At 41.4% G+C, this 14,495-nt stretch overlaps 2 protein-coding genes across 6 annotated transcripts; both read right to left on the reverse strand.

The window, feature by feature from the left end:
• Positions 1-1,424: 1,424 nt before the first annotated feature.
• LOC118254450 (hepatitis A virus cellular receptor 2-like) lies at positions 1,425-9,144 on the reverse strand. 4 transcript variants are annotated; one of them, XM_035559673.1, is made up of 8 exons: positions 9,041-9,144; positions 6,713-7,057; positions 5,950-6,000; positions 3,991-4,067; positions 3,697-3,753; positions 2,812-2,926; positions 2,171-2,210; positions 1,425-1,760 (listed from the first exon to the last, which is right to left on the reverse strand). In XM_035559673.1, the coding sequence occupies exons 1-8, from the start codon at positions 9,087-9,089 to the stop codon at positions 1,667-1,669; spliced, it is 828 nt and encodes a 275-aa protein (XP_035415566.1). In that variant the 5' UTR covers positions 9,090-9,144; the 3' UTR covers positions 1,425-1,666. The 4 variants fall into 4 exon arrangements, with proteins under 4 accessions (XP_035415566.1, XP_035415569.1, XP_035415568.1 ...); XM_035559676.1 differs by lacking the exon at positions 3,697-3,753 and having other exon boundaries at positions 9,041-9,143; XM_035559675.1 differs by lacking the exon at positions 5,950-6,000 and having other exon boundaries at positions 9,041-9,140.
• Positions 9,145-12,203: 3,059 nt separating this feature from the next.
• On the reverse strand, positions 12,204-14,163 carry MED7 (mediator complex subunit 7). Of its 2 annotated transcripts, none has more exons than XM_035559671.2 (2): positions 13,639-14,163; positions 12,204-13,179 (listed from the first exon to the last, which is right to left on the reverse strand). In XM_035559671.2, the coding sequence occupies exons 1-2, from the start codon at positions 13,884-13,886 to the stop codon at positions 12,468-12,470; spliced, it is 960 nt and encodes a 319-aa protein (XP_035415564.1). In that variant the 5' UTR covers positions 13,887-14,163; the 3' UTR covers positions 12,204-12,467. The 2 variants fall into 2 exon arrangements, with proteins under 2 accessions (XP_035415564.1, XP_035415565.1); XM_035559672.2 differs by having other exon boundaries at positions 13,397-13,647.
• Between the last annotated feature and the right edge of the window lie 332 nt (positions 14,164-14,495).

Raw genomic sequence — 14,495 nt, forward strand, 5'->3', positions numbered from 1 at the left:
TACATCCCAACTTGCCCATTTCTATCTCTTCCTTCCTCAGCAGGATGAGATTTTCCCCCTCCGTGAGCCTCTGCAAGCACACTCACCTGCAATATCCCACCTTAGCCAGGCTCCTCAGGACTGCAGGGGAAAGCTCTACCAGCTGGGGGATGGAGGGAGGGGTAACTGCTCCACTGACCTCAGCTACCCACAAAAGCACAACCAGACCGTGGCCGAAAGTGTCTCAGCTGTTAACATAAATACCTACTGATTTTATTATTGTTCCTTTACACCTCAATGGCTAACACAGCTTTGTTCTTTGCATGGCTCCTTTGAAAATGATCTTAATGATAGGAAGTTGGCTGTGAGTCAGCTATCCTTCCCTGTGGCAGCAACGTCTGCTTTAGGTATTCCACACTGCTGCTCGGGCTGAGCTTCAGGGTGAAATTTGCACTGGTCAGTATTTGGTTGAGAGCTGGTCTCTCTCCTGCCTGTACCACTTTTCTGCTCTTTCAGGAAGTCCCCAGCATCTGTTTAAAAACATGTTCTTAAGAACAGTCATGGAAAATTGTCCTTCCAGTGAATGCTGATCTGAGTGGGTTGTGTCTGCATAAACGCTGCATGAAGAGTTGATTCCTCCCCACAGGGCTCCCTCCATCTCTCAAATAAGCCAAAGTTCAGTGTTACGGAGAATAAAAGTCTAAATGGGGAGCAACACAGGAAAGCTAGTAGGCCACAGATATTCACCATTTATCAGCTAAAAGCCATCAAATAAATTCAGCACAAAATATTAGAGTTGTTTGGAACCTACAGAGGTGTAAAAGCAGAACTAACTTTCAGCCAAGATTTTGTGTAATGTCCCTAACTTCTCCACAAAGTAAGAGAAGAAAGAATTTTTAAATTAATTTTGCAGAGTAGTTACATTTTGTCTAGTTGCTTTAGAGGCCTGGAGGTGAGACTTTCCAACCTGAGACTTCTCAGGGCATATACAAGCCTGAGGAGAAAGCCACAGCAAGAAAGTGACATATTTTGCAGAGGAAAATGCACTTAGTGATGGTTCCCTGAAAAAAAGCAGTGAATACTCCATAGGCTTCAAGGAGCTATGAGGGGATGAGCTTCTCCAGCTTTTACTGGGGATAGGCAGGAATTTTTACATTGCACAACTGAGCTGTTACCAGGAGTGAGCATACCCAGCTTTAACAAAAATTCAATGAAATGTATTTTTGACATCCTAATACTACCAAGTTTTTCCACCTGTCAGCTTTGTCATGGCAGCTACGAAATTGCTCCTCCCCACAGATGGCACAGATCGTTTTGTAGCTGGCAGATACAATACATGATAATGACAAATTTCAAAAATATGTGGGTTGTTTTCCTTTTGTGATTGAGTAGCCATCCTGGCACCTCCTCTTTTTCCAGAAAGGAAGAGAGAATTTGAAGCAGATAGTATCTGGTAAATTTATTTATTGTTTCTGGAAATTTCCATTCAAGCCACTAGGATTCCTGTCTCTGGAACAGGCCGATAAAGGTTTTAATTAGAATTGTAGCTTTTATTTGCAGTATTAGAATGATGTGAATGATGCTTCAGAAGCCTGGTCACATTTAACTGCAGAGCAGAGGGAGCAGCCAACATTTTGCAAAATTTTTAATGTCCCAGTGATGACAAAGGCACACATGCATCCAGTCCTTAGTGTATTGTATAAATGTTTTCCTCTGCATGGATCTCAACTTCCAGGGCACTTCGGTTCCCTGCATGTTTTGGTTTCCAAAATGCAACAGAGCTGCACAAAAGAGTGAAAACAATGCTGTTAAACAACAGACAATAGAGACACAAAAGACCAAATAGTTAAATCAACCATCTCAGTGGAAAAAATGTAAAATATACAAAAACACTTACTTAAATGTGACTGATGATGAATGATGAATCATTTTTCCATTTATGAGAACCCACACTTGAAGTTTGCCTACTCCCTAATGCAATGAATTGGCAGTTACACTCATTTTTGTTTAATAACTAATGATGAATAGCAGGATTTATTAATTTATTTTGCAATGTTTTGCATTAACTTGAGATTAAAAAAGAAAACAAATTTAATGTATGTACAGTCAGCATGCATCTAGGAGGAATCACAAGTATTTCCTTCTGGGACCTAGTTTGTCCTATTAGCTAAAGCAGAAACAGAATACTTACTTTGCAAAGTTACTCATCTTCTTCATATTATGTAAATATCCTAAGGATCATGCAGAATGAAAAGGAAGAAAAACAAAGTTCTTTAAACGATCAGGAACAAGTAAAGTAGGAGGTTCAGCAAGGAAAACAAAATGCAAGAAACTAAATTAGGGAACTTTAAGCAGAGGCTTTCAGTGTAGGAAATCCCCACAATTTCCATGAGGTCATCTTCATATGGCTTGTTCTGACCAAGAGCCTCCAAGGAGAACATCTGGCACGTGGAAGAATATTGGATATAGTTCCATGAAACCAGTGCGTCTTCCCTCGTCATTGGGAAGGACCGGGACAAGGTGGCAGCTGAGGGATGGGTAATACCCATGAGGAAACAAGCAGGGCAGGGGACGTGGGCTTGTATTGCACATCTCCTCACCAGACCCCAGGTCAGCTAGTCGCTGTGGAGTCTGAGATGATGCGAACACACTGGCACCTTCCAGTTCTCTGCCCCAGGCACTGGGCAGGAGACCCAAGCAGGCAGCTGCAGCACAGGCATGCAGAGACATCAGCTTGCCCCCATGACACACAAGAGATGTATGGCATCTGCCATGGCTGTGATTTGACATACCCAGCCCATCGTTGAATAACCACCTCCAAGAAGTACTTACGTCTACCGAGCAACAGACCCAAAACGAGGATGACTAGAAATACCACGCACACTCCAGCGCTGATATAAACTGCCCCTTCTGAATGCTGCTGACTATGAACTGGTATGGACGCATTCTGTCAAACAAAACAGATTAGTATCAGTGGGACTAAGAGCAAAAAGCCTGTACGTGATCCAGAGGTCATTTGTGCATTTTGCAGCCCTGCAATTAAAATACACTTAAGAGCAAGAGCCTAACTTGAGATACGGGACTAGTTTCCAGCAGCCACAATGCAACAGTTGTGTGAACTATGCTGTTAAATATATTTCTTCTTAAGATTGTCAGAGTGTCTGAAGTTATGGCTAAACCCATTTGTTCAGGTTCAATACTATTTGGTGAATATTTTTATTTAAACTTATGATTAAAATATCTCCTGGTGCGTTCCCCCACACACACATACACCTCCCTTTTTTTTTTTGTCAGCTTATTCAGCATCTATTCAACGCTTTATCCTTGTAAGTGAACATGCCTTCACCTTGTGTTGGACTTCACTTAGGCAAAACTCTCTCAAGCCAGCCATTAGGTATCTAGCCTCTAAAAAAGGCTTCCCCTTAAAAGCTGGGAAGATGTTGAAAGGCAGTGCGGTCCCTGACCTTCCGCACGTGCAGCAATATGAATGCCCACAGTACATACTAGCTCGTAGTACATACTATCAGGCCTTCCCAAAGGTTGTCTTTTCCTGACAAAATTTGGGTGATACTACTGCCTGTTAACTTGCAGCACGGGCTGGAAGACTCAGCAGGGCAGACAGGGCTGCCTATTTGAAACCCACCCCACAGGCAGTGCAGGTGGATCCCTGTGCTGTCAGGTAGCCCAATTTTGACTCTTCCCTATGTCCTGCCGTACCTGCAGGCTTGAGGTTACTTCTGAGTAGTCTGAGGTGCTCAAGTGGGGACCAGAGGCCTGAAAGGCAATGTAGATGTTGCTAAATATCTTCCCACATTAGTAGGAAGGAAATACTTTATGCAAGCAAAGCATTTTTCCCCCTTTAATAATGACCACATAAGTATTCTTTTGTAAGCAGTAAATGTGCAGACTACAAAAAAATATATTATTTTGCAATCAAAATAAAGTACTACAAGTGAACTGCGTGGCTAACCGCTTAATCTCAATATGCTATAGCACAACAGAAATGCTTACAGTCTGAGGAGTTTCTGAAGAAGAAACTGATGGCCACGTTTCCACAGTAAAGGATGCTTCACTGGCACTCCCAGGAGCTGAGCAAAAGCAAGACAAACCGACACGTCACTGTCACAGAAAGCTATTCTGCCTAGACAGAGAGGAATTCATACTGCTGATCTGGGACCATCAAACCTAAGCACCTCTTTCAGGAGTCTTGGCTCTGCATATCATAAAGAAGTTTGTGCCTTCAGAAGGTAGCACAAAGCTCCTGATACTGGAGCCTCTACTGCCCTTTTCAGAGCTTTGAGTTCCTTCCAGGAAATGCTGCTATCTCAACAAAGAGCCTAGAAAGTTGGAGTGACCGAGGTGGGCTTCAGTTTTCATAGCCCAGAAGAGGCAGTGGATGCCTAATGCAAAATTAGATTATCTGATCAAAATTGATTAACACCAGCTCAGGGCCTTGAAAGAGTAAGTGGTGTGGGGTTGCAGAAAGCAAGTGATACTTTCGAAATCCCAGATCACAGCTATGCGAGAAACAGCCTGACTGGTGTGTGATATGTTTGCATAATGACATGCAGCAGATTTTGAGGTAATTTCCCAGAGTAGTTTTCAGTATTTAAAACAGAGCTATGAATGGCTGTCTTCCACAACATCCATCTCAGTTTCTTTATGTGGTCTGACGATACGGACCTTCCTGAAACCAAAAGTTCCTGTTCAATTTATGACAACCCCAGGTGGTTCCTGATGTTTCAAATGGTTAACCTTATCCTAGAAGCTTTATTCTGAAGAGTGCAGGATCATCTGCTTCACTGTCCTCTTTTTTGAGGGAGATGCTGGAATATTCCTACATCAGAGGAACACGGCCACCTGCCTTTTCAAGTCTCCCTCCGCACAAATGTGCACGTATTAACTTGTATTCTCAAAGCACAAAAAATTGTTCCTTGTTTCCCAACAGCTAAGATGTCACATGGTTAAGAAAACCCGTGAGCACTAAGACTGGAAGACAGATTATTTGCAACTAGAATAAAAATGGTCTGAGAAAGTTTTCACTTCTTCTTCCAAAAAGGAAATGCAACTGTTATAACATTTTAGTGTTGCTTAACTAAAAATAAAAACATTTGAGATTAAGGGGTAAATACAAAGAGCATCCCTGATTTTTTTTCTCTCCCACATATACTGAAAATTAAAGTTGGCTTTTACAGACTGAAAAGGATACAGCTCAGTGGGTATAGACTCACCTGAGACTATTAAATATACATGTACTACTACAGAGGATACAGCCAGCCTCTGAGACAGGTTAGAGCTGGATAAAACAATACTTTGGTGCTGTATCATAAAATACCTGCCCTGTTTCTACACTCCGCCTTGATAATCTACTGTTGACAGGTAATGGAGACAGGATCCTGAATTAGCCCAATAACACAGTTCTATGTTATATTACATTTAGCAACAAATAATTTGTTTAAATAGCGAGCACATATGCAACTCCTAAAACCTTGGATTTCATTGTTGTTGGGATGCGTTTTCAGATGACGAGGTGAAAACAACATTTATTTTTTACTTTTTTATATATATAATTTATAACATATATTAATAGATATAATTAATATATAATTATATGTGATGTTTATATAATATAATTATCTTTATATATATATACTTTTTTTTTTCTCATACCACAAAGAAAACACATACTGAAAAAACAGCCACAAGGAAAACTCACTTGCAGCAGCAATGTAACATCTTCTTCAGCCTAAAAACTGGAAACAAAGTTCCTCTCACATGTACAGGTTCCTTCTGCTGGGCCTTCTATAAAATGCCAGGTAGAATTTACAAGCCATGTTCTGTCTCAAGTTCTATGGTAACGTTTAGTAAATTTTAGCCAAGACATTGCTATCATCTTATTTCTTTCTTAAGATCTCCATTTGCAATAGAGTTTATATACGCGATTGAGATTAATATTTGGAAAAAAGTTACCTGAGGTCTGTGTAGAGGTGTAAGTGTGAGGACTTACAGTAGAGATCCTGGCTGATGTGGCAAAATAAGATAAGATAGAATAAGATAAGGTAAGACAAGACAAGATAAGATAAAATAGAATAAAATAAGATAAGATAAAATAGAATAAAATAGAATAAAATAAAATAAAATAAAATAAAATAAAATAAAATAAAATAAAATGAAATAAAATAAAATAGGAAAAAGCCAATAAACATTATAATTAATTTAGTGTGCATTCATGCAGTGAAAAAGAGAAAACGTTTCTGTAAGAAGTGTGCTAGCACCAGCTACACAAGTACATCTGTGAGCCACTTATTCCATATATTAGCATGCTTTTTATAAATAGAGAAAAACTAAAATCAAAGGAGGAATTGCCTTTAGAAAACCTTTTTTATATACATGTGTGTCCCTGGGCTTTACTCCAGAATCCAGCAGAAAAGGATGGAGCACTGTCTTCTATGAACACCGCCCTTTCTCTGGAATTCTACAAGTAGTGCTTCTAAGAAAACTCAGTAGCACTGTACACCATGAAACAAAGCACCACGTTTGTTTGTTTTACTTTTTTTTTTTTTTTGACTGCACTGGGATTACAACATTATGAAAGATAGCTTAATTTAAACAGCACTCGTGGCAGATCTGCCAGTCATCCTATGGATGACCACAGAAATCATTTCCACCACAAGCCCCAAAATCCAGACTTTACCAAAATAGTACTTGCACAGGAGAGCTCATCCGCACTCACCTTTCTTGATCACAACCTGAAGATTTGTTAGCTTATCGTTGAACCATCCTGGGATCTCCACGCGGCAGCAGTAGGCCCCGCTGTCTGCTTCCTCGGCGTTTATGATCGTGAGGGACACGTCGCCCTCGTGCAGGTTCCCCCTCAGCATGTACCTGCTGTGGTACTGATCTGTCACTTTCCAGCCATCTGTCCAGATAATAGGCTGGGAGCATTTGGAAGCAGGGCAGAGGCCACGACCCCAGCACATCGATGTGGTGCTGCTTTTCACGTTAACTGTGTAAAAGCAGGGCACGGTGATGTTCTGTCCAACCTCTCCTGTCACGAGTGATCCTGACACTGTGGGGCCTACGGGCAAAAGCACAAATGTAGTTATTGAGCAGAGCACGTGCAAGATGAATTTTCTAATACAGCTCATGTGATAAATGAATCCGTCCTGACAACAGCACCAGGATCAGGTTTTTAACAAAAAGATATGAAACCCAGCAGGACTGCTGCATGGTGAGGAATAACGTTCTGGCCAGTGCTTTTGTCCAGAACGTGTTTGTAGCCAGAGGAACAAGAAAAGTGTTTTCTGCAGTCTCTGTTGGCAGGCAAAAAGGTGAAGCCAGTACAGAGTTTGGATCTGCACAGCTCTGTGACTTCTCTTTAGCCGTGTCCAGTTCAATAGTTCTTTATTTTTCCCTTAGTTCAGATTTAATCCAAGCCAGGCATAGGGGAACAGAAAGACATTGACTTTCATTAAAACCACTGTAGGAAACACTTTCTCCCTTTCAATGAAAGGTCACTGATTGGCAGGTTTCATCAGAATTACAGCTGTTTCCTTTCTTTCCCTGATAACAAATTTGGCCAGTTCCTATAGATTTTTCATAGCTTTCCTGAGAAATTTTATACCTTCTTTTTCCACTAGTTTATTTTTTTCCCTCATTCTTAACAAGTTTCTAACTTGTTCAGTTCCCATTAGAGGTCATTTTGGGGTTTCCAGAAAGCTATTTTGCACTATTCAAGTCAAAAGACAGAGATATAGCAAGCCATAGCCCATTCATCACAGCGAGATTATTTCTTTTGCTGTATTTAAACCACTTTGGTCAGTATTCCCTTTCTGAGAGTTTTAATAAAAGCTCTGTTAAGTGCCAGCCAAAACCACATGTGCTCTGGTGATCCAGACTGTCATAGCCATCCTGTAACTGCTTTCTTCTAACAGGTCACACAGCAGGGCTCCTGAGATGTACATTCAGCCTCCTTGTAGTAGAAGGAAAACTTACTACTACGTTTTCCTTATCAAGTCCATTAGCATTGAATCAACTGTGTAGATACATTGATCTACCCACATTAGTATTTCAGGGATAGAATTCTCTTCAACAAATATAGAAGTAGTTAATATTTTAGCAACTAATTATCTCTATTAAAAGTCTAACCCTGTATATCACTGAGAAGGAAGGGCTCTCCCCTAGGGAGGTCAGCCAACATATGCCGGTGGATCCCGAGCACCCTATGGCTTGACTACAATTGTTCCTTGTGAACAAGCTGTCTTGCCCACCTCATCTCAGTCATTTTTCTCTGAACTAAGCTATTATAAATAAGTCTCATGCAAAAACTTTGCCACAATAACATACCAAACACTAATCTCTGGAAATAATGTATTTTATTTAATATAAAAAAGTAATCCCTAAATTAATCTAATCATAAAAGGCTTTAGAAAGAACTAGAAGAAAAAATGTCCATAATATCCCTTTTCTGTCTGTTGAGCATATCCTACCACCAAATTTTTAATGTCCATCTGTCTATATCAGTAACTTTCTGCAAACCAGTTTTCACTGCTATTGACTTTAACAATACTTTCCTAGAGGGATGGTTGTTTCTCAGAAGAAGAAAAAAAGGAGAAATCATAGATTTGTCTCAATACAATTTCATATTGTCTGAAAACCACTAGAAACTGCGGCTGGCTTCTTCCTTGTCTTCCTAAGCATTCACATTCACAAAGCCTGTTGAAGTGAAACATCCATTTTACATCTTTCCTAAAATGATTTTAAGATCTGTGCTAGTCTCAGAACATCATTATCTATAAAAAAAAAAAAAAGAAAGAAAGAAAAACAAAAGATCATTCACAATAAGACTAGCAGACAGCCCAAGAGGCAGTGTCTTTAAAGCCACCATAGCCCCAACACGATTGTTTTAAAAGGAGATAAGAACTTCAGAAGACTATTGAGCCACTGCGATGAAGTTATATTTTAGTGCAAAACTGCAGTTTCTGTGCCATGCAACCCTCAGAAGCATTGCTGCATGTTACCTCCATCCACTCCCGGCTATTTTTTATGCCCACGTAGTTACCTGTAAGCAAGGTCAGAAGAATGCAGTTCAGGAAGAAATGAGGAGACATTGTGGCTGAAGATGAGGGACACTCGTGTTCACCCTTTGTGCACCTACATTCAAGAAAGCCTGTCTTTTTCATAAACTTCTGGTTTTACTTCTCAGTACTAGCACGTCAGCTTCAGACAGGATGATGCCCTTTAGTCTGATCAGGATTGCCTTTCCTGTGGTTAGTCTGTTAGTCTCTAATGTTGCTGTTGGTGATACACACAGCTGAATGCTTGCTGACTGTGGTTTGACTAATAGGCTAAAATACTTAGCAGTACTTCAAAAATCTACTTGTTTTTTTTTGCTTTGTTTTGTTTTTTCTTCCCAAATCTGCTCAATTATAGTAGGTGAAACTGTTGTCAGCTCCACCAAGCTGACAGCTAGCCATAATACAGTGCCCCATATTGCTTCCCATACCTTTTTCTTGCCATAGTATACAGAATTAGGGGGAAAATTAGTCCAGGCAATGGGCTGTCATAAACAGAAAGTGTTTGACAAAATAACAGACTCCTTGTAACTCTTAATCTACCATTTAATAATAAACTTCTGGCTCTAATACTTAGAAGTAGCTCAGAGCTACTTTAAGCAAACGTGATTTTTCTTTGCAGGCTGTAATTTGGTAACATTGGAAACTTCCCTGCTGTTTGAGAGTTGTAGCCTAAGCAGAGTTGCTGTCTGTCATCGACTCTTAAACGTCCTACATATATCTGGGCTTTTACAATATAAAGTAACACAACACAGAAGTCACTTAAAAAGGCAGGTGGAAACCGTGTTGTCCCAGGCTCAATGCTCACTGTGATAAAATGTTATTGAAATGCATCTTTTGAAATATGGTGTTGCCTGCCCACTTTCCCTGTCCCTGGATTCCCTAACTCATCTTGAGGACATATATTATTTTAATATTGTTTGGACTAGAACTGCAGCTGTGATCAAGTGTGTTTGATCTCCAGCCAACAAATGTTCTTTGCTGCAGCAGATAATCTACCTCACACTCTTTTATACAGACAGAAGTAAGTTGTAAGGAATTACGTTTTATAAATAACAATCAGCAGAAGTGCTTCCAAAAACATACCCTCACAATAAGGCTAGGCCTTGTCAGAACCGATACAGCCATCTGGGACTGACTACCTTACATGGGAGCAGCCACTGAAGTAACAGTTTCTTTCAGTAGAAAGGAGGAAAAACAAAGGACAAAAGTAGTCAAGGGTAGAGGAATAGCAGCAGCAAACCTGAGAGAGAAAGCTGAGAAAAAAGAGGGAGAAATGGCCATTTTTGTTACAAAGCGGGTAGAAGCAGAGTTAGGTCTCTGTGTAAGAAAACGCTTCCTCTTTGATCTTTTTTTTTTTTCTAGGGAAATAGAACACTGCAGTCAGCTGTTACGAGAATTGTTCTGATCATCACCAGCAGTATCCTGAAACCGCTCTGCAAGAGTGGAAAAGGCAGGGCGACCTGACCCTGGCAGAAGGCTGGGGACTGAGCTCACCCCAGCCATGTCAGGATGGGGTTCAGCACCAGCTGAACTCCTCCTGGTGGCTCAGCATGCAACCAACATCAACCAAGAGCACAGCGCAAGTCCCCTCTGCCAGCTACCTCTAATAGTGAGGGGATCATGACATTTAAAACACTTCAGGTTGTTTTCACTTTCCAAGAAGTGTTCACAAACATGATCCCCATTTACCTCAATGTTTTCACAGAAAAAAATTCATTACAATTGTTAATTACTGCTAGGACCCAGCTTGTAGAGTATTTTGAAACTAGACCCAGGTACTGTATGACTTTGTTAAAAAAAAAAAAGATATTGAACATCTGACAGCTTTTTGAATGGCCGAGTTGAAACACCTGCGTTAAGCTAGTTCCACAGCACATGACCACTTATCCAGGATGCACTGAATCTATTACTTCCTTCCACTTCAAAAAAATTGCAAAGTAGATACCCAACTAATTCCTCTGACTTGTGATTGTTTTAGCTACCTAAAAACAACATAATTTAGATCTAGTCCAGGAAGAAGGAAGGAAAGAGTAGTGTTTGTATAGAGGATGGATACGTTAACTTTGTAAAGTTGCACATGTCTGAAAAACATGCTTCCATTTCTTATTACTCATATTACACGTACTTAAATTAGCGGGTGAGATCCTCCAGTGAGTCACATATTTGCATCAGTTCATTCCATCTTCATCTGCGCTGAGTTCAGTTCCCACCACCCAACAGCTAAGTTCTGTCTGCCCATTTAAATAAATATGTATTTCTAAAAATGACTGAATTATCCAATAAAAGAGACAGAGCTTGCAAGATCACTGTGTAAAACTGAGTTTGAATGAGTTCCCTCACCCATGAGATGTTTTCTTTTTTAGCTGTACACACTGGGAAACATACAGTGTTGCATGGCAAAAAGACAGAAGTAGGATTTCCCCAACAGGACGGGTTGGGTAAAGAAGCCACTTCCTCATTACAAAATCCTCATTTCCCTTAAATAAACTACAGTTTTATTTAAACATGGATGATACAGCTTCCACTTGACAGAATATTTCAAGGGTCTTTCGAACTTAAAGTTCCCAATTAGTGTAAAGGCTAATTACCCAATCAGACTCTCCTTCAAGAAGAATGCTCAGCTGGGCATACAGCCCACCTGAAAGGCAAATGCAAAGCATCCACACTGCAAAATTATTTACTTCATACACATTTATCAGCTATGCAGGAAACAAAAAGTTAGTCCAAGCATCAACAGAAAGTAGGCATTTCCGTACTTTCAAGACTGGTTATAATTTATATCCAACAAAATTAAAAATATATAATTTTAATCCATTTAATTGTTTAGATTCCTGGCAGCATCTCTGTAAGAGAAATTACACTGCATTACATATATAAAAAAGCAATTCTTAAGTTGTCTTAAATACAGTTATATGCTAGAAAGCTAGAAAAGAATGTATTTCTCAGACTTGCCACTGATTCATTTTTAATATCGAATTATACATTCCTGAGAAGACTCACTGAAAGTATAAACAGCCACCATGTATTCAGAATGGTGGAATTGTCAGTTTCAATTTCTGTCAGTCAGATCCCTTGCTTCCACATCTTAAAGCAATTAAAAAAAAATAAAATGAAGCACACCCAAAAAGGCTGCAAACAACAAATGGATGTAAGTCAGAAAAAATAACTTTAATATGTGGCTTCCACCTCACATGAATCATTTAACAAAAAGCACACATTTTTGTTTTTTAACAATACACACACAGTTCACAAAATATCAAACATTTTCACCTGCTTAGTCGCTCACAACCTCCCCCCAACAGGTGCACTATAAATGCTTTGACTGCTTGTATAACAGGAAAACAAAACATAACATAGACCCTCAGAATCTATTCTGCTTCTCCTTGTAGTGAGCTAATGTAAGAAGTTTTTTCATGTCATTTCATCAATAATGCTACACATAGCTGCATCTTTGTCTAAAACCTGATCTCTCTTGCAACCAGAACGCTCTCTCTGTTTTTCACTCTGTCCAATGCAGTTGTTGCCATCATCAGTGTCCATTGGTTCTGTTTTCACTCGCAGTCCTCCCTCTGAGTGAGGCAGGTCATCAGGCAAAGAAGCCAGGCAGTTCTGAATCATCTCTACAACTCGCTCTAAATGCTTCTGAAATCGTTCTGCAGTTTCCAAACGCTGACGTTTCTGCACTTCCATCATGACTCGCAGGGTCTCCCTAGCTTGGTGAGGGCGGTACTCATTTATAAGATGATGGACATGAACAAAGAGCAGTTTCAAGTCCTCCAGTTTCTCTTCTCGCTTTATGCTCCCTGGACTCCTTATCAAGATATCCAAGAGATCCAGAAAGTTGACCAGGATAGACATATTAAGCTTTCTTAATTCCTTCTTGTGATCAAACTGCATAGGATGCAAGCGTTCAATACCCTGGCTTTCCAAGGGTCGGATAATTAGATCATCACACTGAAACTGATTACCAAACATCATGTAACTGTCTTTCACAGGCGGAGGTGGCTTTGGTGCCAGGCCTTTACGGATATTTTCATCAGTATATTCTTTTATATATTGCATTGGAGGCGGAGGAAGAGCACTCACTTGCTGGGGCTCACCCATTTTTGCCAGATGAAAGTACCTAGGGAATGCCAAAGTAATACACGTTATACAGCCTGTGTAACAAACCTATAATATAAATAAAGGTACCGTGTGAGGGCTACGTTGAGGTAACACACCAAGCAGAAGCTGTCTCGGTGTGGATAACACAGGGAGCTCCCCAATAAACCCATATTAGCTCTTCACTGAGATATACTCCCACCACAACTACCCTCACTAGAGGCACACCAAGCACTCGCCTCTCAGCCCGCGCAGAGCCAGCCTGCACACAGCGCAGCCACAGGAAGAGGGGGGGGGACAGCCCTTCCTTGGCCACGGCCCGACCCAGGAAGGCGGGGAGCGGCAGCAAACAGCCACCGGGAGGCAGGCCCGGCCCGCAGGGCAGGGGGCGGCCTCCACACCGCAGCCCCGCGGCTCCGGCCGGGCCCTGACAGGACCCGAGGCGGCGGCAGGACGGAGCTGCCCGGCCGTTTGCCCTCACCTGCGCGCCGCGCTCCCCTCAGCCTTCCGCCAGCACCGCGCTTCCGCCGGCACCCCCTTTTGTTCCTCCTCCCGATTGGCTTGCCGAGCGAGGGCTGGGATAGCGGCGCGCTCTGATTGGTTCTTCCGAACGCCGGTCTGAAGTTTGCTCCATTCAGAGGCAGCGCTCTCTCGGGAGGCGGTGCCGATCGGTGCCTGGGGCGGGGCGTCGCCATGGAGGGGGCGCCATGTTGGGGGCTCGTGTGGCATCTGTAGGCCTGAGGTCGCCTCAGAACTTAGGTGTGCACCGACTGGTGCTTGGTGTCTGCCACCCCAAAGCAGCCGGGACTGCTTGGAAGGAAAATACTTAGACTGCGATCTCCAACAGGATTCTGAGACTTTAACCACTAAATTATGTGGTGGTCACACATAGTGCTTCCATGCATCAGAAACTTGGGTGTCATCCCTGGTCACGAAATAAAAGCATTTGCCTGGAAAGTGTTTGCAGTGTTCCTTTATCTAAACATCCAAGCCTGGGTACATAAAGGCTGTCACAAACAGCTGGGCTCCAGTGGTTTTCTTTCATTTTCGTTCCACGAAGAGCTGAAGAAAAAAAATGTCGATTTATGTTTTCCACTTTGTGGGTCTTGGGCAGCGGGGCTAGCTGGCATTGCTTCTGCAGGAATTTCTCCCTGAAATGGCCAACTGAAAAACAGGAGGTTTTGACACCTGGGCATTTATGCTCCGTTCCTTCTCTTCCTCAGCAGGTGGCAGTAATATCCTTGGTTTTGCAGGAACACCTTGCGTATACGTGCAGTGTCATTTACAGAGTTTCATTTCAAGATCACTTTGGGAAAAAAAAAAAAAAAGTTTGATTAT

Source organism: Cygnus atratus, chromosome 14 (genome assembly GCF_013377495.2).
Source record: "Cygnus atratus isolate AKBS03 ecotype Queensland, Australia chromosome 14, CAtr_DNAZoo_HiC_assembly, whole genome shotgun sequence".
Taxonomy (NCBI): Eukaryota; Metazoa; Chordata; class Aves; order Anseriformes; family Anatidae; genus Cygnus; species Cygnus atratus.